Source organism: Ranitomeya imitator, chromosome 7 (assembly GCF_032444005.1).
Source record: "Ranitomeya imitator isolate aRanImi1 chromosome 7, aRanImi1.pri, whole genome shotgun sequence".
NCBI lineage: Eukaryota > Metazoa > Chordata > Amphibia > Anura > Dendrobatidae > Ranitomeya > Ranitomeya imitator.
In genome coordinates this window covers 41,887,267-41,909,972 of record NC_091288.1, presented here as the reverse complement: position 1 = coordinate 41,909,972, position 22,706 = coordinate 41,887,267, and the positions used below count along the sequence as shown (strand labels likewise).

At 44.5% G+C, this 22,706-nt stretch overlaps 1 protein-coding gene across 5 annotated transcripts in view; it reads left to right on the top strand.

Moving 5' to 3' along the window:
* TLK1 (tousled like kinase 1) overlaps window positions 1-22,706 on the top strand; it is a 289,858-nt gene that overhangs the window by 207,116 nt on the left and 60,036 nt on the right. For 2 of the 5 annotated variants that reach the window (XM_069733125.1, XM_069733129.1), the window contains one exon: window positions 9,645-9,763. In XM_069733125.1, the coding sequence (XP_069589226.1) occupies window positions 9,645-9,763 (119 nt within the window). Of the gene's footprint in view, window positions 1-5,752; window positions 5,793-8,581; window positions 8,756-9,644; window positions 9,764-22,706 lie in introns of those variants that run through there. The other 3 variants (XM_069733127.1, XM_069733128.1, XM_069733126.1) reach the window with 3 other exon arrangements.

The window sequence follows — 22,706 nt, the reverse complement described above, 5'->3', positions numbered from 1 at the left end:
ATCTGGAAGATGCGCCTATTCTGGCACTTGGCCTCTCTCTTCCCACTCCCGTGTAGCAGTGGGATATGGGGTAATGAAGGGTTAATGTCACCTTGTTATTGTAAGGTGACATTAAGCCAGGTTAATAATGGAGAGGTGTCAATAAGACACCTATCCATTATTAATCCAATAGTAGTAAATGGTTAATAAAACACAAACACATTAGGAAAAAAGTATTTTATTGAAATAAAGACACAGGGTGTTGTAATAGTTTATTAAACGCTCAATCCAAATGACGACCCTCGTAATGTAAAAAAGGAAAAATAAAAAAACAACAATATCCCATACCTTTCCGCTGTTAGTCATGTCCCACGCTGTAAATCCATGTGAAGGGGTTAAATAATATTACAAGCAGGAGCTCTGCTAATGCAGCCGCCCCTGCCTGTAAAAACTGGGGAATGAATGGGAGGAAGGGGAACGTAGCTACCTAGACTTGCGGTGGATGTTTTTAGCCGGGGGGGGGGGGGGGGGGAGGGGCAATAACCATGGACCCTCTCCAGGCTATTAATATCTGCCCTCAGTCACTGGCTTTCCCATTCTGGCGGAGAAAATTGCGCGGGAGCCCACGCCAATTTTTTTCCGTGATTTAACCCTTTATTTTAACAGCTAGAGCCCCCAAATTTTGCACACAGACACTTGGAACATTATTAGTGAGGAATATGTAAAAAAAAATGAAGGATATGAAATGGTTTACTGTATGTAATCATGTCTCATATCCTGTCGGGTTTGGGAAGGAGATGGCAAAAGCCGGCAATTAAATTACCGACTTTTCTGCTATCTAGCGCTGTGTGAAATATAAATATATATATATATACATATATATATATATATATATATACCCCTATACTATGTGTAGACATTTTTTCTATCTAATCTAATAAAACCTATCAGTGTGATAATACTGTACACTGCACTGAATTGCCGGCCTTTCTAGAGAACACCGCTGCGTATTTCTAGCAAGTCACACTGTTGGTCTGTGTGTAATCCGTATTTTTCTTGCCCCCATTGACTTTCATTAGCGGATTTTTTGCGCAATACGCTGACAAACGCCGCATTCTGCGATTTTCTATGCCCGTAAAATACAGCAGAGAAATATACGGCAGATAGGAGCTGCGCCATAGAGAATCATTGGTCTGTGTGCAATGCGTAGTTTTTGCGCCTCTCATACGTCCGTAAAACTCTCTAGTGTGACGCCGGCCTAATTCTTGCTCCATGTTTTATAACTGTGAGGTCTGCAGCTCTTTCATGTACTACAATATTTTGAGCCTTTAACTAAAAAAACAAAACAAAACAAAAGTTTGCGAGAAGATAATACCACCCAAAACTGGTTGTACTGTGGAGAGACGTCCGCCTCGTAGACCTTGTGTCAAGGATAGGGAATGTGTACATAGTTGTTTGTGTGCAAACTTCATCCATGGCCATTCTGCATGTAATCAGATAATATGTGCCAGGAAAAGCTCATCGGATCAAAGATGAGATGATGATGGTCAGCATTACTTGTGGGCCAGCAGTTCTGCTCTAAGGCTGAATTCACACATCTGTGCGAATTTTAACATCCGATAGAAAGGGTCCGATTTTTCTTAGGTGTCATTATAGTTTCTTCCATTTTTTTCTGTTGCCATTGAAGAGGTGTGCTTGCTTCCAGGCCACTAAAAAGACCCCTGCAAGGTCCTGTTTTCATTATAAATGTATCACTTAGTATATGTTCAGTAATTGGCAGCGCTTTGGACACAGCACGTCTGCTGCATCCAAAGCGCTGCCGACTATTGAACGCAAGTGAATCCGCATGTGTTCATTGAACTGTTTGGATTCACCGCGTCCAATACATTGTACGGGTAAAATTTATCTTGCGGAGACTCGCATACGCAGCGTCCAACCCACACCGTTTACTGACCGTGTACACCTACCCTAATAGTGATGAGCAAACGTGCTCTGATAAGGTGTTATCTGAGCATGCTCATGTGCTCACAGAATGTCTTCGGCATGCTCAAAAATTATGTTCCGAGTCCCCGCGCCTGCATGTCTCACCACTGTTGGACAGCCGCAACACATGCAGAAATTGCTTAACAAACAGGAAATCCCTGCATATGTTGCGGCTATTGAACAGCTGCGAGACATGCAGCCGCAGGAACTCAAACATATTACTCGAGCACGCCAAAGACACTGTTAGCACCCGAGCATGCGCAGATAACACCTTATCCCAGCACGCTCGCTCATCACTAATGTCCGTTTGAAACTGATCCAGGAAACAAAAAAATGGATTACTTTCAAACTTTAAGGCTATGTGCACACTTTGCAGATTCCACTGCGGATTTTTCCGCAGCGGAATTGCAAAATCCGCAGTGAAAACCCATCGGGGTTTTTACTGCGGATTTATCGCGGTTTTTACTGCGTTTTCTTCTGCGGATTTTCAACTGCAGTTTTCTATTGGAGCAACTGAAAATCCGCAGAAAAGAAGTGACATGCTGCGGAATGTAATCCGCAGCGTTTCCGCGCGGATTTTTCTGCAGCATGTGCACAGCGTTTTTTGTTTCCCATAGGTTTACATTGAAATGTAAACTCATGGGAAACTGCTGCAGATCCGCAGCGGTCAAATCCGCTGCGGATCCGCAGCAAAATCCGCAAAGTGTGAATATAGCCTAAATCTTATCTGCTCACATTGATTTCAATGATTTTCCAAACTGTTCCAGCAGAAATCAATTTTGTTTGCATAGTTTTTTGTTTTGTTTCTAGTACTAAAAAATTATCTGCACAATGTTTGAGAGATGTCAATAATGATGGCTCCTCCATCCACATCTTAATCTAAATCTCCTATACAGCTCTGGCAAAAATTAAGAGACCACTGCAAAATGTTCAGTTTGTCTGATATTTCTCTTTATAGGTATATGTTTGAGTAAAATGTAAAATGTTCTTTTATTCTATAAACTTCTGACATGTCTCCGAATTTCCAAACAATAATTTTTGTATTTTTTTCTGACAAAGAAAAATGGTCAAAATTTAAAAAAAAACTAAAAAAAACCCAGTGCTTTCAGACCTCAAATAATACAAAGAAAACAAGTTCATAACCATTTATAAACAATAATACTAATGTTTTAGCTTAGGAAGAGTTCAGAAATCAATATTTTGTGGAATAACCATGATTTTTAATCCCAGCTTTCATGCGTCTTGGCATGCTTTCCACTAGTTTTTCACACTGCTTCTGGTACAAAAATGTAAGCAGTTCTTCTTTGTTTGATGGCTTGTGACTATCCATCATCCTCTTTTCAGTGGGCTTCAGGTCTGGAGATTGGGCTGCCCATGACAGGGATAGGATGTGGTGGTCTCTTAATTTTTGCCAGAGCTGTAGTTGGCGACAAGACATGCAGCATCACACAAGCATGATTGTGTCATTTTGCACTTTACTAGAAATTAGAGAAGAGTGCATTCTACTCAAATTTTGAAAAAAAATCTGCATTCGTAAAAATTTAGATTTTTTTTCTTTGTAATTCATTTCAGCATATATCTTTTTTTTCTGAATTGTAAATGAAAGGCCATCAAAATGTTTTGGGCTTTTATTCATTTATTTTTTTTAAATCCCTATAGTCGCCTTTCCAGCCCCTCCACGTCGCCTGTCTACTCCTCGCCTTATTTTCAGATTGCTACTACACGCGCTAAAAATTCAGTTATCATGGCGTGCGCTGTGACCTTGCACGTGCATAACCCTTCTGGGCCCCATCAATGCTGGAAAACCCAGGCCAGTGTCAGAGGCCCAGACAGGTGACGAAAGACTAAGATCTATTCCCTTGATGAGCGTTTGATGTTGCAGAATTTCTGCATATATTAAGTAAAGTAGGTTGCATTTTTGGCTGTGCGTTCTTTTATCACTTGTTGGTATGTCATGTTTTAAATAAAGCTGCTTTGTTTTTGATACTTTAAAATATTTGGCTTTGACAAAACGTTATCGATGTGCAAATTACATGTGTTGTTGAATTAAAAAAAAAAAAAAACCTGCTCGACCAGTTTCATCTTACGCCATATTGTGTCTTCTGGCAGGGTGCGACAGGTGATCGCTGCAGCCAATCAACTTCTATTAACTGGATACAGTGGTCACATTTGGATGGAGCCAGAACACCACTGTGACTATCCCCATTACTACTACACCACGTCCGCTTTTAGACACAATCTTCTGCTATGTGTCAAATGTCTTCAGCAGACGTAATTTGTTCGAATTGCAATTGTTCCAATTCACTGGAGTCTGCAAATTCCTACAAATTCAATTTTCTCATTGCTAATAGATACTATATTTGTAAAATATAAAAATACAATTTTATAAAGATATACAGTCTTGGCACCGTTGAAATTGTTCCAGAAAATGTTTTTTTTTTTCCCCCAGAAAATTACTGCAATTACACGTTTATTTCCTTTGCATTGGAACAACACAAAAGAAACAGGGAAATAAAGGGCAATTTTGACATCACACAAAACCCCCAAAATGGGCTGGACAAAATTGTTGGCACCCACAACTTAAAATTTGGTTGCACACCCTTTGGAATAAGTAACTGCAATCAGTCGCTTCCTATACCCATCAACAAGCTTCTTACACCTCTCTTTGGACCACTCTTTTCAGAACTCTCCAGCTCTTTGTTTCCACCCATTTCTGTGTGCTGCTTTAAGTGTCCTGCTGGAAGAAACATGACCTGGGACGCAAACCCAGCTTTTTGACACTGGGCACTACATTGCGACCCAAAATCCTTTGGTAACCTTGAGATTTCATGATGACTTGCACATAGTAATGGCACCCAGTGCTAGAGGAAGTAGTGTTCTTTATTTGTAGGCCTCGTTCGGTTTTCGGTAAACAGTAGTATGATGTGCTTTACCAAAAAGCTCTATCTTGGTCTCATCTGTCCACAAGACGCTTTTCCAGAAGGATTTTGGCTTACTATCATGCAGTTTTACAAATTGCAATCTAGCTTTTTATGTCAGCGGTGGTGTCCTCGTTGGTCTCCTAACATAGCGTTTTATTTCATTCAAATGTCAACGGATAGTTTGTGCTGAAACTGATGCACCCTGAGCCTGCTGGACAGCTTGAATTTCTTTGGAACTTGATTGGAGCTGCTTATCGACCATCGGTTGCAATTAGTGATGAGCGAATATACTCGTCACTCGAGATTTCCCAAGCACGCTCGGGTGTCCTCTGAGTATTTTTTATTGCTCGGAGATTTAGTTTTTTTGCCGCAGCTGAATGATTTACATCTGTTAGCCAGCATAAGTACATGTGGGGGGTTGCCTGGTTGGTAGGGAATCCCCACATGTAATCAAGCTGGCTAACAGATGTAAATCATTCAGCTGCGGCACGAAAAACTAAATCTCCGAGCACTAAAAAATACTCGGAGGACACCCGAGCGTGCTCTGGAAATCTCGAGTAACGAGTATATTCGCTCATCACTAGTTGCAATCTTTCATCATTATTTCTCTGCCCTTCAAGTTTAGGGAGATTAGCTACAGTGCCATGGGTTTGTAAACTTATAATTTATTATGTTGCGCACCGTGGACAAAGGAAATTGAAGATCTCTGGAGATGGACTTATAACCTTGAGATTGTTGATATGTTTCAACAATTTTGGTTCTCAAGTCCTTGGACAGTTCTCTTCTCTTTTTGTTCTACCTGCTTATTGAGACAGACACACAATGCAAAGATTGAGTCACTTTTCTCTCCTTTTTTTATCTGGTTTCAGATGTGAATTTCATATTGCTCACACCTGGTACTTGCAACAGGTGAGTTTGAACAAGCATCACTTGCTTGAAACAAAGTTGTTTACCCATAATTTTGGAAAGGTGTCAACAATTTTGTCCAGCCCATTTTGGGGGGTTTTGAGTGATATTGTCTAACTTGCATTTTTTCTTCTGTTTTTTTTTTTTTTTTGTGTGTTGTTCCAATACACACAAATAGGAAATAAACAAACGTGTATAATAAAACATGTGTAATTGCAATAATTTTCTTGGGGGAAAAAAATAATATTCTGGAACAATTTCAAGGGTGCCAACACTTTCAGCCATGAGTGTTTGTGTGTGTATAAATAGATATTCTTTTTTTCCCATATAACAAGGAAATGATTATAGTTATATATTTTATTTTTTTCTACTTTTTTATCATATGGAAATTTTTTTAATGTGTATGTATATTTATCTATAATATATATATATATATATATATATATATATATATATATATATATATATATATATATATATATATATATTGTTTGGTGCACATCCTAGTCATTGCCCACATCTTCGGTGGATGTGGCAAATGTCAGTCCCATGTAGGACCAGTGGTGTGGATGTGACCCCCGTCAGTCCCATGTAGGACCAGTGGGTGTGGATGTGACACCCGTCAGTCCCATGTAGGACCAGTGGTGTGGATGTGACACCCTTCAGTCCCATGTAGGACCAGTGGTGTGGATGTGACACCCGTCAGTCCCATGTAGGACCAGTGGTGTGAATGTGACACCCTTCAGTCCCATGTAGGACCAGTGGTGTGGATGTGACACCCGTCAGTCCCATGTAGGACCAGTGGTGTGAATGTGACACACGTCAGTCCCATGTAGGACCAGTGGTGTGGATGTGACACCCGTCAGTCCCATGTAGGACCAGTGGTGTGAATGAGACACGTTAGTCCCATGTAGGACCAGTGGTGTGGATGTGACACCCGTCAGTCCCATGTAGGACCAGTGGTGTGGATGTGACACACGTCAGTCCCATGTAGGACCAGTGGTGTGGATGTGATATACGTTAGTCCCATGTAGGACCAGTGGAGTGGATGTGACACCCAACAGTCCCATGTAGGACCAGTAGAGTGGATGTGACACCCGTCAGTCCCATGTAGGACCAGTGGTGTGGATATGACACCAGTTAGTCCCATGTAGGACCAGTGGTGTGGATGTGACACCCGTCAGTCCCATGTAGGACCAGTGGTGTGGATATGACACCAGTTAGTCCCATGTAGGACCAGTGGTGTGGATGTGACACCCGTCAGTCCCATGTAGGACCAGTGGTGTGGATGTGATATATGTCCGTCCCATGTAGGACCAGTGGTGTGGATGTGACACCCGTCAGTCCCATGTAGGACCAGTGGTGTGGATGTGATATCCGTCAGTCCCATGTAGGACCAGTGGTGTTGATGTGACACCCGTCAGTCCCATGTAGGACCAGTGGAGTGGATGTGACACCCGTCAGTCCCATGTAGGACCAGTGGTGTGGATGTGACACCCGTCAGTCCCATGTAGGACCAGTGGTGTGGATGTGACACCCGTCAGTCCCATGTAGGACCAGTGGAGTGGATGTGACACCCGTCAGTCCCATGTAGGACCAGTGGTGTGGATGTGACACCCGTCAGTCCCATGTAGGACCAGTGGTGTGGATGTGACACCCGTCAGTCCCATGTAGGACCAGTGGTGTGGATGTGACACCCGTCAGTCCCATGTAGGACCAGTGGTGTGGATGTGACACCCGTCAGTCCCATGTAGGACCAGTGGTGTGGATGTGACACCCGTCAGTCCCATGTAGGACCAGTGGTGTGGATGTGACACCCGTCAGTCCCATGTAGGACCAGTGGTGTGGATGTGACACCCGTCAGTCCCATGTAGGACCAGTGGTGTGGATGTGACACCCGTCAGTCCCATGTAGGACCAGTGGTGTGGATGTGACAGCCGTCAGTCCCATGTAAGACCAGTGGTGTGGATGTGACAGCCGTCAGTCCCATGTAAGACCAGTGGTGTGGATGTGACACCCGTCAGTCCCATGTAGGACCAGTGGTGTGGATGTGACACCCGTCAGTCCCATGTAAGACCAGTGGTGTGGATGTGACACCCGTCAGTCCCATGTAGGACCAGTGGTGTGGATGTGACACCCGTCAGTCCCATGTAGGACCAGTGGTGTGGATGTGACACCCGTCAGTCCCATGTAAGACCAGTGGTGTGGATGTGACACCCGTCAGTCCCATGTAGGACCAGTGGTGTGGATGTGACACCCGTCAGTCCCATGTAGGACGAGTGGTGTGGATGTGACACCCGTCAGTCCCATGTAGGACCAGTGGTGTGGATGTGACACCCGTCAGTCCCATGTAGGACCAGTGGTGTGGATGTGACACCCGTCAGTCCCATGTAGGACCAGTGGTGTGGATGTGACAGCCGTCAGTCCCATGTAGGACCAGTGGTGTGGATGTGACAGCCGTCAGTCCCATGTAGGACCAGTGGTGTGGATGTGACACCCGTCAGTCCCATGTAGGACCAGTGGTGTGGATGTGACAGCCGTCAGTCCCATGTAGGACCAGTGGTGTGGATGTGACACACGTCTCCTTGTGCGCTGACTTCCTGTCTGATGTAAATTGCAGCCAAATACGGTAAGGGAGGGGGAAAAAACCTGACTGACTGCACGCGGGCGCGCACTTCACTCACTTGTGGCATCGGTGACGCGCACGACTTGCAGGAGATACCAACAGTGATGGAGAGAGGGAGGGGGCTGCGCATGCGTGCGGGAATTCTCGCGTCGCCAGGAATTGGTGGCGACGCGAGACTTTTGGACGCATGCGCGGTCCCGTATGGTGAGTGTGTGCCCCCCCACCCCCCAAAGGTGCCGGTACTCCAGTGCCCGTTGAGTACCGGCAGAGAATCCGCGCCGTGTGTATGTAGTATTGGGCGCCCATATGCTCTTGTGGCTGGCAAGCAGCGATCTGAACGGTGGGTGATGTGCTCTGCAGTGGGACTGACTACTAGGGAAGTCTGAAGTTTGCATTTGACACTTTTTGCAAGATGGAAATGCTTCGTGCAGTGTGTTACGTGCTGTAAATCCGGGAGGCCTGAGCCTGGGGCCCAGCAGCCATGGCTGTGCCTCCTCTCATCTGGGCAGGCACCTATTTAACATTGACTGTGACCTGCACCCTGAGCACAGTGTAGGCCAAGCTTAAAGGGCAAGTAGCCGGTGGCCAGCGCTGTGCAGTCTGCAGCCGGTAACGCTGTGCAGGTCTGCAGCCGGTAACGCTACGCCTCCGGCACGCAGAGCCCTCGACACTGATGGCCACTGTCAGCGACCCGGACCGCACCGATGCACCGGATGCCGCAGGCTGTCAGGACACCGCTTGATGCCACGGGCTGCCAGGACAGCGCTGATGCCTTTTCTGCAAACTCCATTTCTAAAATGTTTTTTTTTTTATTATGATGATTATTTTTATTTATTTTCTTGACGTAAGAGGATCACTGTTAATCCTGGAAATATTACAGTATTTTATTTTAAATATTTTTCATGCATTTAAGTCTTTTTATCTGACATTTAGAGAAAGGTCGGCCATTCTCTGTCCCTCAGGTAGAGATTACGGATTGCAGGTTTTATCAGACACATTTGCACCTTTGTCCTAACTTATTGATAAGTGGTTATAAGTTTATTTCTTGTATTGTTTTATTATTAGTATTATTACTTCACAACTTTATATGGTTAAATATTATTGGGTTTTTTTCTGGGTGATCTATTTTGTATTGCAAAATGTTTTAATTATTGTTCTTATTTTGTTATATGTTATTGTGTTGCTCTTGATTTTTGCATTAGAAGTAATGTTTTCTTCTTGGTGCTTAGGTGTCATGGATGAACTCCACAGCTTGGACCCAAGGCGGCAGGAATTGCTGGAGGCCCGGTTTACTGGCGGTGTCAGCGGCAGCACTGGAAGCACCGGCAGTTGTAGTGTTGGAGCAAAAGTAAGTGACATAAACTGTCAGATGCTACCGAGTGACCATTACCAGCTGCTTGTGAAGATCTGCAGGACCCTTTCCATCGACCACGTGTGTAATCTGTGGCTGTTGGACGAGAGCCCTGAGATCTGACTCCTACCTGAAGCCATCCCGGGCTCTTTTTATCAGCCGACCTAATGCAATGTCACATGCGCATCACCTTGCAACGCTGATGTTGCGCCAGGCTGACTAGTCGTAGGCAGAGCTGCGGATGTTATTAGATAAGCGGTGGTTCACTGGGCTTCCCACATTACGGCCACAGATTACTGGGCTCTGTGAATCGATTCTCACCAACTCTGACGGCTTCCATTTCATTCTGGGCACATGAAAGTAATGTTAATGGGGTTGCAAAATTTGCATTTACTGTCTTAAGGGGTAATCTCACATGTGGCATTTGCTTGTTATGACGGACACAATGGTTGGTAAATTTTAGGCAAGGGAGTGCTGATTGATTGCTTGTGGTTAATAACCCCCCAATCATGCACCCATTAACGGCGCAGTCAGGCGACCGTATAAATTGGACCGCAGTACTCGGACTGTCTGTGGCTTAAGTGTCACAGCTGCATAGAAATATATGAAGCTGCCATGCTCTGGTCCAGGGGGCCATCAGACTTTCTGTGCATTGTGGTCCGATCTCGGTTTGTTTGTGCCCTAATAGTATTCAATCAGTTTTATTTTCTTATAATCCATTTGACAGTCACTAAAAAGGCCACATCTCTGCTACATGTGATTTACAGCATTAGACCATGTTCACACGTTCAGTATTTTACATCAGTGTTTGTAGCCAAAACCAGAAGTGGGTGATAAATACAGAAGTGGTAAAATGTTTCTATTATACTTTTCCTCTGATTATTCCTCCCCTGCTTTTGGGTTATAGATACTGATGTCAAATACTGACCAAATGCTGACCGTGTGAACATGGCCTTACCCTTATATTCTGTAGAGAATATCACTCATGTTTAGGGTATGTGCACACGCTGCGGATTTTGCTGCGGATCCGCAGCGTTTCCGCAGCAGTTTCCCATGCATTTACAGTACCATGTAACGCAGTGGGAAATGAAATTCGCAGTGCACATGCTGCGGAAAAAAACGTGCGGAAAAGCAGCGGTTTATTTTCCGCAGCATGTCAATTTTTTCTGTGGATTCCGCTGCGGGTTTGCCCCTGGTCCAATAGAAATCTGCAGGTGAAAACCCGCAGAGGAAACCGCAAAAGAAACCGTGGTAAAACCCGCAGCGGTTTTTCACTGCGGATTTGGCAAATCCGCTGCGGAAAATTCCGCAATGGAATCCGCAGCGTGTGCACTTAGCCTAAGGGTATGTGCACACGCTGCGGATTTCGCTGCGGATCCGCAGAGCTTCCGCAGCTGCGGATCCGCAGCAGTTTCCCATGAGTTTACAGTACCATGTAAAGCTATGGGAAATGAAATCTGCAGTGCACATGCTGCGGGAAAAAACAGCGCGGAAACGGAGTGGTTTATTTTCCGCAGCATGTCAATTCTTTGTGCGGAATCCGCAGCGGTTTTTCACCTGCTCCAATAGGAAACTGCAGGTGAAAACCCGCAGCGGAAACCCTAATAAAAACCACGATAAATCCGCAGTAAAAACCGCAGCGGTTTTGCACTGCGGATTTATCAAAACCGCCGCGGAAAATTCCGCAATGGAATCCACAGCGTGTGCACATGGCCTTAGAGATGAGGAAATGCTTTGGTAGGATCCTGGTCCAGCGATTAGATCGATTCCGTGGCTGTTAGATGGAAGCCCTTCAATCCTGCCCCTACTTGCCGGCATCCCTGGCTCCCGTCTTGGTTAGCCTGCCTGGTGCGACATCATGTGTGCTTCACACTGCAGCGCTAACGTTGGCTAGTCAAGAGGATTCGTGGATGCCGGCAGCGCTAACGTTGGCTAGTCAAGAGGATTTGAGGATGCCGGCAGCCGGGCTCCTGCCCAGCGACCCCGGGATAATGCCCTGGCTTCTGGATCGGGGTCCTTCACATTCGCTCATCTCTACTCATTACTGGAGCAGGCTGCTGTTTCTACTGCCTTTTATGTCTTGGGTTTTCTATGGATCATAGATTTCTTAAACTGCTTGCACTTTGCTCGCTCTGCAGTGTAAGCGCAGCAATGCTCTGGCCACAACCTCAGCCGGAGTCCCCATTAAATCTGCTCACGTGTATTCCACTGTATCGGCATACTGCTTCAGTATGGTCTGGTCAGTATGGTAAAGGAAAATGCAGACTGCTGAGCTTTTATATAAAGCTGAAAATGATGAATGACCAGTCCTGGTCAGGCTGGGTCTAAAGGACAGTGTTGTGACCAGTGCGCTGTGAATGGGATCCTATGGATACTGTTATCATATAAGCCAGGAGTTATTCCCGGCAGATATACAAAAAATGAGAAAAAACAGTTCATTTTCCATGAGTGAGCCAGATCCAGTTTTTATCCAGTTTGGTACCTGTGGCCATAAATACCATCAGTGTGGCTTTCTTTTTCTTGCATTCAAAAAAGTTTTCTGCTACCCTTTAAACAGTAAAGGTATGTGCACACGTTGCGGATTCTCTGCGGTTCCGCAGCGTTTTTTGCGGTGCAGAAACGCTGCAGATCCGCAAATGATTTACAGTACAATGTAAATCAATGAGAAAAAAAAATGCTGTGCACACTTTGCGGAAAATCCGCTGCGGAAACGCTGCGGTTTAAAAGAAGTAGCATGTCACTTCTTTTTTGTGAATCTGCAGTGTTTTTGTACCCATTCCATTATAGAAAACCGCAGGGGTAAAAAACGTAGCAAATCAGCAAGAAAAAAAGCATAAAAAATGCTGTGGAACCGCACAAAAAACGCGACAAATCCGCAGGTGCGTTTTCTGCCAGGAGAGGCAGAATCCGCACCAGAAATTGCTAAGGCTAATCTGCAACGTGTGCACATAGCCAAAAGGCTATGTGCACACTGTGGTTCAGGATTTCTTGCAGAAATTTCCTGAGCAAAACAGGACACTTTCTGCAAGAAATCAGCATGCGTTTTTAGTGCGTTTTTTTCGCTGATTTTTCCTAAGGTTCCCAATTCAATTATATAGTGGGAAATCCGCAAAATTAATGAACATGCTGCGTTTTTGTACCGCGATGCATTTTTTTTTTGCGGAAAAAAAACGCATCATGTGCACAAAAATTGCAGAATGCATTCTAAATGATGGGATGCATAATGTATGCGTTTTTATAGCGAAAAAACGCGAAAAATCTGCAACGTGTGCACACAGCCTAAAGCCGCCAAACACTCGGATAACATGTGAATTGTGTTCGATTGCTATCCGTTTTTTTTCACTCTAATGGGTAAGTTTGATCTGCAAATTAGGTCTACTTTTTTTGGAGAACAGTTGGGGTATGTGCACTTGTTGCTGAATTGACGCTGCAGATTCGCAGCAGTTTTCCATCCGGTTTACAGTACCATGTAAACATATGGAAAACAAAATCTGCAGTGCACATGCTGCGGAAAATACCGTGCGGAAACGCTGTGTTGTATTTTCTGCAGCATGTCAATTCTTTGTTCAGATTCCACAGCGTTTTACACCTATTCCTTAATAGGAAGCTGCAGGTGAAATCCGCACAAAGTGGTAAATTCGCAGATAATCCGCAGGTAAAACGCTGGGCATTTTACCTGCAGATTTTTCAGAATCTGCACGGAAAAATCCGCACACAAATCCGCAACGTGTGCACATAACCTTGGTCTGAAAAAAAAAAAAAGTGAACATGCGGTTAGGTTACTTTTCCACGATGATTTGCTGAGATTTTAATGTTGCAGATGTTCTGCACCTATTGGCTAAATTGTTCAATTCTCTTGACTGCAGTTTTTGTCTCTTGTTAGTACGTTGCGTTCTAAATAAAGCTGCATTGTTTTTGTTACTTCCCTGTATTTGGCTCTGACAAAACTTTATTGAAACAGTCACATGCGGATTACATGGGTTTTTTTTACATGCGGATTTTCCTCATCAAATGCAATTCTATGGAGAAACTGCACACAAGTCAGTGCACCCACAGGAGAAATTGACATGATGAGGATTTCGATAAAGCAACGCAGGTCAATTTATGCTGCGTAATTTTTTTATTTTTATTTTTTTTTATAAACCCCATATCCATTATAAAAAACAAAAAAAACCTCTTCTGCCCTTTCCTTTACCATCCTGACAAGGACACAATTTTGTGTTTTTCCACTTTCCATCAGTGAAGCTCTATGGAGACATTTCATATCTGTACTGGAAGCTTTTCCTTGTGTATTTGCCAATTGTAGACATTAAATACCCTCATCACAGACACATAGGGTATGTTCACACATGGTGATTTTCCAGTGTTTTTTCAGTGCTTTTTTAAAAAAAAAAAAAATTTTTAGTGCTGCAAAATCGCTGTGTTGAACGCTACCAGCAAAGTGAATGAGATTCCAAAAAGCTCCTCACGCTGCGTTTTTAAAAAAAAAAAATGTCCTTAATTTTTGCAGCGTTTTTCAACCATTCAACTGAAAGGTAAAAAATGCTGCAAAATCACACGTATTGCGCTCAGCGTTTTTCCTGCTAACACTCTGTTTTTTTGGTGCAGAAAAAAGTGCTCCAAAAACGCAATGTGTGAACATTCCCTTAGTGTACTTACCTACAGCACCTGTATCGGGAGTTTTGTCGTTCGCTCTCTGATAGTGACGATGATGCCGTTCCTTTAACCAGGAGCATTAAGGCTGTGTGCACATGTTGCAGATTTTTCGCTATAAAAACGTGAAAAAAACCTCAAACATTATGCATCTTATCATTTAGAATGCATTCCGCAATTTTTGTGCACATGACGCATTTTTTCTTTCCGCAAACAAAAACGCATCGCGGTAAAAAAACGCAGCATGTTCATTAATTTTGCAGATTTTTTGCAGCTTTCCCACTATATTATTGCATTGGGAACCTCCGGAAAAATCCGCAAAAAAAAAAAACGCGCAAAAAACGCATGCTGATTTCTTGCAGAAAATGTCTTGTTTTGCTCGGGAAATTTCTGCAAGAAATCCTGAACATGTGCACATAACCTAAAAGCTGTGTAAGGCTATGTGCACACGTTCAGGATTTCTCGCAGAAAATTCCTGAGAAAAACCGGACATTTTCTGCAAGAAATCTGCATGCGGTTTTGCCGCGTTTTTTTCCGGACATTTCCCAATGCATTTTGTAGTGGGAAATCCGCAAAAAACCCGCAAAATTAATGAACATGCTGCGGTTTTTACCGCGATGCGTTTTTTTTTTGCGGAAAAAAAACGCATCATGTGCACAAAACATGCGGAATTCATTCTAAATGATGGGATGCTTATTGTATGCAGTTTTTTTTTTCGGTTTTATAGCGTTTTTATTGGGAAAAACCGCAAAAAAACCCGCAACGTCTGCACACAGCCTTAAGGTGTTTTTGTTGGGGGGGAGGCATAAAATGTTTAAATTGAGAGAAAAATGCTAAACAAAACATAAAAATGCATCAGTACCAATGTGTTATCCCATCGCTCCAACCACAATGGTCTAGTGGTTTGCCGCTGCTCTTAGTTTACGTCCTAGGAGTGATCGATCATGTGCCGTGTCAGCACTTGTCTGCTGCAGCTAATCACTGGGGTCAGTGGTCCCATTTATTTTTCGTCTGGGACCCACACTTGTCAGATATTTATTGCATATCCTATGGTTATGCCATGAATGTCTGAGTTGGGAATACCCTTTTAAGATACTAACTTGCAGCTCATAGAAATTTGTTACAATGAGACCAGAAGAGTTAATGTAATTTTATTTCCATTATTGTCTACAGAAAAATGCAGATTCTGTATCATCGCAGGCCCGTTGTTCTTCACCATACCTCTGCCCGTGTCAGACTGCATTGGCACACCCCAATCTGCTATAATGTTAAAGGGAACCTGTCACCCCGAAAATCGCGGGTGAGGTAAGCCCACCGGCATCAGGGGCTTATCTGCAGCATTCTGTAATGCTGTAGATAAGCCCCCGATGTTACCTGAAAAAGGAGGAAAAGACGTTATATTATACTCACCCAGGGGCGGTCCCGCTGCTGGTCAGGTCGGATGGGTGTCTCCGGTCCGCTCCGGCGCCTCCTATCTCCATTACAAGACGTCCTCTTCTGATCTTCAGCCACGGCTCCGGCGCAGGCGTACTTTGCTCTGCCCTGTTGAGGGCAGACAAAGTACTGCAGTGCGCAGGCGCTGGGCCTCTGACCTTTCTGGCGCCTGCGCACTGCAGTACTATCCTTCTCCCCTCAAGAGGGCAGAGCAAAGTACGCCTGCGCCGGAGCCGTGGCTGAAGATCAGAAGAGGACGTCTTGTAATGAAGATAGGAGGCGCCGCAGCGGACCGGAGACGCCCATCCGACCTGACCAGCAGCGGGACCGCCCCTGGGTGAGTATAATAGAACGTCTTTTTCTCCTTTTTCAGGTAACATCGGGGGCTTATCTACAGCATTACAGAATGCTGCAGATTAGCCCCTGATGCCGGTGGGCTTACGTCACCCGCGATTTTGGGGGTGACAGGTTCCCTTTAAAACCCCCTGCCTAATATTACATGGCCTTTTGCTGCCAAACAAGCTCTGATTCATGGAGACCTGAGGCCTGACCCATCAAGAATTCTGGCGTTAAAGTGCTTGAAATGATGCAACGTTTTTATACAACTGAATGTTGCTCAAACGTTTTCACGGCAGACTTGACCAGCTCTACCAACTTTTTGAAAATTATGAAGTGATGGGGTGTGGATAAGTGCCCCAGACAAATTTATTATAATTTATGCCACAAGGTGGTATAAACTACGAACAGTGTATACATCATTCACCAGTTAGCGTTCATTTCTGGCATTGGCGCAGGACAGTTGAAAGTTGGGCCAAATTTATGAAAGAGGTGTGCCACATAATGAAACTGGCACAGTTCATTATGACTGACATGCAAAACAAAGGGTTTGATGAATCAAGGCCATGGACTTCGCAAGACCTGTGATATCTGGCACTAAGGCATTAACATCAGATCCTCAAGTTCTTAATGTTGGAATGTTGGAAATTGAAATCTGGTGGCGGTTCCACCCATCTTGACTCCAATCTGCAATAGGTTTGACCATTTAAGAAAATTGTATTTTTTTTTTCCATTTTGAAATACCATCCGGCCTCCAACATTTGGTAGAACTTTGTCTCCTATGATGGCACAGCAGTAATTGTGTGTGGTCATAACGGGCTATGTGCTCACGTTGCAGAAATGTCCGCAGCATTTCCACAACTCCCTGCCGCGGGTAAAACGCATGCGGAATTCGCATGCGTTTTCCCGCAAAACACATGCGTTTTGCAAGCCTTTTTAGCTGGCAGAATGCTTGTGCTTTTCCAAGCGATTTTTGAAGCATCGCTTGGAAAAGTGATTGACAGGTTGGTCACACTTGTGAAGCATAGTGCTTGACAAGTGTGACCAACTTTTTACTTTGATGCTGCCTATGCAGCATCAATAGTAAAAGATAGAATGTTAAAAATAATAATAATAAATATGGTTATTCTCCCCTTCCGACGGCCCCCGATCTCAGCGGCGCTCCCGATACTTTCCGTTCCCAGGGATTCTTTGCGACATCTCGGGTGATTCGCGCAATGCATCCCTGGGAACGGAAGCCGCCGCGTGCACCGCTGAGAGCCGGGAGGATTCCCGAAGCCATCAGAAGGTAAGTTCGGTATATCCCTATTTTTTATTTTAATTCTTTTTTTTTTTACATTAAGGGTCTGGAGGAGAGTCTCCTCTCCTCTAGACCCTGGGTATCATCCTCACATGAAGCGCTCACTTTACGCATGGTGGGCATAGCCACATGCGTAAATTGAGCGTTTTAATTCAATCCTATAGCGGCAATTCTGCAGCGGGAAAATCCGCAGCATGGGCACAGCAACTGCGGAATCCCATAGAATTGCATTTTTTAAGCGTTTCCGCAGCTGCAAAAACACTGCGGAAACTCATAAAAAAACGTAACGTGGGCACACAGCCTAAGGTTATGTGTCCATGGGCCGGATTACATCCGGATTAGCTACTGATTGAATGCTGCGTACAACCTCAGTGTTCAACCCGCAGCGTCCAGATGTTACAGCATAGTGGATGGAGGGCATTTTATGAAATCCCGTCTCCACTATGCGTGCGAACACGTGTGCGGCAGCCCTGCGTTTCCAGACATGCGGCGCGTCTTTTTAGAACGCAGTATGTCTGTTTACCTTGGGGCGACACTCCGTCACTGTAAGGTAAATACCAGGGTCCTATGTATGGGGTGCGGAGATTCCGTGCCGACAATCCGGACCGTGGGCACGCACCCTAAGGCTATGTGCCCACTTTGCAGAATTTTCCGCATCAAAACCGGACTCCCTTGGCAGGAAATCTGCTTGCGTTTTTTTAGCTTGTTTTTTTGCGTTTTTATTGCGTATTTGTTGGGGTTTCATTTTCCGCAAAGTTAATAAACATGCTGCGTTTTTTCCCACAATGCTTTTCTGCCGGAAAAAACGCAGCATGGGCACAACAATTGTGGAATGCCATTAAAAATAATGGGATCCTTCATGTAAGCTTTTTTTAAGCGTTTCCGCAGCGGAAAACCGCTGCAAAAACGCTTAAAAAAACGCAACGTGGGCACATAGCCTAAGCATGTTCTTCATCCAGGTTCTGAATCTCGGATTTGTCATTGGCTGTGATCGGAGTACGATGCGAATCCCTGACTCTTCTAGTACAATATCTAGAACACTTTGCTCAGATGTAATTATTTACCACATAGGAAGTTGTATCATACGTGATCTTTGATCACATTCACCATGTCTTGTTTGTTGAGGGTTTTTTTGCTTCTGTTGCATTTTGTGCTCAATTTTGCACACAATGGCATTCGCAATATGTTGCAATAACTTTTAGACTTTATTATCACTATTACTGAGCATCAAGTTTAAAAAAAAAAAAAAAAAATGTTTGATTTTGTGATATTTAAAGGGGTTGTCCACTACTTTGCCAACGGCATCTTAAATGAAACGGTGCCACATGTAAAATATAAGCAGCATATACTCAGCTCCCGACCATTGCCGTTCCTGCAATTTCGGAGCTGCGTTTGCGGGCCAATCCCATGATATATTATGTGAGTGCTGCAGCCTTCCAGTGGCCAACGATGGACTGCAGCGCTCCCTTCCCTCACACAAAACTGTTTCATCCAAGGCCAAATAGGCTGCAGATTCCTTTTTAAAACCACATGTGTTTTTTTTTTGTTGTTGGTTTGTTTTTAATGCATCCGATACCTATGATATTATGGGATGGAAGAAGTCTGGAAGTTCGGTTACATCAGCGTTATTCTTCCCCAGTTACTGTCAGTGAAGCATGCTGGGTATTTTCAGATTGATTAGGCAGTGCTATTGCTTCTGTATTTCTTTTTTCCGTCTCTCCACGCAGAGAGGCCCCAATTGATTTACATCAGTAGTTAAAGATGTGCCAAGCCAGTAGCACCAAACAAGGAGAGCAACTTTCCAAAGCGCCTCTTAATCACTCCGCCAGACTCTAAAAGCCTGTCACTAAAACAGCTGCAAACAGTGTGGAAAGTGCAGACCCCCGTATTCACTGTCAGTCGCATCTTATATCCTGCCCACAGTCCAGAAAACGCATCAGGGGGCCGCCATCGCACCCAGACCCTAAACTTTGCATGTGGAGGACCTGTTACAGGGTTTCCACCCGGATTTTATAACTACTGAATGTCATCGACAAGGTGTTGGTGGACTCCAGACCCCCTACTCTAGTGCTAGTTGGGGTCAGACCATTATCATCTGTTCTGTGAATGGGTAATAAAACGTCTTCAGGACAGGTAACCATGAAGGTTGGCACAGGAGCATGGAGGCTGAGCGGATGTCATGACTTCTTGCTAGGAATCTTGAACTTGGTCTTCGTTCAGACTTCCATCGCGGATAGAATACGCACCATATATAATATACCGGCATGTTCACATGTGGTTTTATTTGCTGACAGATTATTATTTTTTAAATAATAAAATGGATCAAACTTACCTTTTTTATTGTTTAGAGAAACTTAACTTTTTTTTTAAATGTTTGCATATGAAAGAAAAAGGATGGAAATTGGACTCGGCAATCTGATAATAAATGGTCCACTTTTTGGTTGCAAACAAAACAACTCCTGATTGAAAAATTAGGGCTCATGCAAACATCAGTGCAAATCCATGTGAGCACTGACCGCAGTGTACGGGCCACGATGCACTGACTGCGATGCACGGACCGCGATGCACGGACTTCAGTGTACGGGCCACGATGCAATGACCGCGATGCACGGACTGCAGTGTACGGGCCGCGATGCACGAACCGCAATGCACGGTCCGCAGTGTATGGGCCGCGATGCAATGACTGCGATGCACTGACCGCAATGCACGGACCGCAATGCACGGACTGCAGTGTACGGGCCACGATGCACGGACCGCAATGCACGGACTGCAGTGTACGGGCCACGATGCACGGACCGCAGTGTACGGGCCACGATGCACGGACCGCAATGCACGGTCCGCAGTGTATGGGCCGCGATGCAATGACTGCGATGCACTGACCGCAATGCACGGACCGCAATGCACGGACTGCAGTGTACGGGCCACGATGCACTGACTGCGATGCACGGACCGCAATGCACGGTCCGCAGTGTATGGGCCACGATGCACTGACTGCGATGCACGGACCACAATGCACTGACCGCAATGTACGGGCCACGATGCACGGACTGCAGTGTACGGGCCACGATGCATGGACTGCAGTGAACATAAATCCAAGAAAAATGCAGTCACAAGTCCCATTATAGAAATATATAAACTTTATTCAACAATAATAACAGGTGCACAGTAAAAAGTGGGAAACCCACCCGTGCCATCAACAGCACGCACAAATGGACGGGAAATCATGCACACTAGCCCATGTAATAAGTATCATGACCACATTGGTATACAGCATGTATATAAATAAAGATAGTCACATAACAGCGATCAGATAAGTGTCAAAATATATACATACCTGCAATATAAGATGGGTACACGTGCGCATCAAAGACCCGTCCCCTGCCCCCCCCCCTTCCCCGGACTGCAGTGTACGGGCCACGATGCACTGACTGCGATGCACGGACCACAATGCACTGACCGCAATGCACGGGCCACAATGCACGGACTGCAGTGTATGGGCCACGATGCACGGACCGCAATGCACGGACTGCAGTGTACGGGCCACGATGCACGGACCGCAGTGTACGGGCCACGATGCACGGACCGCAATGCACGGACTGGGGTGTATGGGCCTCGATGCACTGACTGCGATGCACGGATTGCAATGCACGGGTCATGATGCACTTTCCCAGCCAAGCGTCACGGCCTTATTGCTAAATATGAAGCTGTCGCTCTCTTAGATCTATGCATTGCGGTCCATGTTCGGACTAATTTGCATGGACGCCTGCATGAGTCCTTACTTAGATGTTGCCCAGGGAACGTGTGCCTTTATTGGTAATTTAGTAGGTCAGTCATTATCAAACTTTTTAACATCACCCTTGACAATAAAATCCACCTTTTGGAAGATGCCCGAAAACGACTTTAACGCTGATGTAAATGTGTGTTCATAGCAGTTTTGTTGCACATATTTCTTCAGCTGAACCCCTGGTACAAATCCGCCTTGTGCGGATGTTCTTCAAGGCTGCTGCTACACGGCAGGTTTTTTTTTTTTTTTTTGCATATTGCATGGCCAATGATGGCCGCATTGCTGCATAATGAGAATGTAGTGGTTTTGTGACATGCAATTTACAGTGTCAAGAAAATGGTAGAAATAAAAATCAGTTGGATTTTTGCAGCTCTTGTTTTGCGATTGCAGCCCCTTGTAGGTAATAACATGAGTCCACCCAGTTTAAGGCCACGTTCACACGTTCAGTATTTGACCTCAGTATTTGTAAGCCAAAACCAGCAGTGGGTGATAAATACAGAAGTTGTGACGTGTTTCTATTATACTTTTCCTCTGATTGTTCCACTCCAATCCTGATGTAAAATACTGACCAAATATTGAACGCATAAACGTGGCCTAACTATGCTGCAACGTAGAGGCGGCAGACTGCGGTTTCTTTTAGTGTTTTAAAATAAGGTTCAAATTTGCGTTTCACATAGCGTTGTCCACAAGCATTTTCAATAGCGTTGTTTTAACGTTTTCTGACGCTTTATGTTTTGTGCTTGGTCTTTTCCTTCCAAATTTTACTGGTAAGAATTTGGTGTTAACGTCATGCAGAAAGCTGGACAAAAACCACCACTAATTCTAAAAAGCATAACCTCGGATAAAAACAAAATGAGCAATTACCCTGCAGTAAGGAAATAGTAATAGTGCATGTAAATAACACAGGGGACTTAGTTAACACCATTTTGATCAAAAAAAGTGTAAAAGCTATCCCACCGCGACAAGGTGTACCCAATCAGGATGGTCCTATCTCTAATGTAACACCTCGCTATGTGCCAGCAGACCTCAATATATACAGTGGGGCAAAAAAGTATTTAGTCAGTCAGCAATAATGCAAGTTCCACCACTTTAAAAGATGAGAGGCGTCTGTAATTTACATCATAGGTAGACCTCAACTATGGGAGAAAAACTGAGAAAAAAAAATCCAGAAAATCACATTGTCTGTTTTTTTATCATTTTATTTGCATATTATGGTGGAAAATAAGTATTTGGTCAGAAACAAAATTTCATCTCAATACTTTGTAATATATCCTTTGTTGGCAATGACAGAGGTCAAACGTTTTCTGTAAGTCTTCACAAGGTTGCCACACACTGTTGTTGGTATGTTGGCCCATTCCTCCATGCAGATCTCCTCTAGAGCAGTGATGTTTTTGGCTTTTCGCTTGGCAACACGGACTTTCAACTCCCTCCAA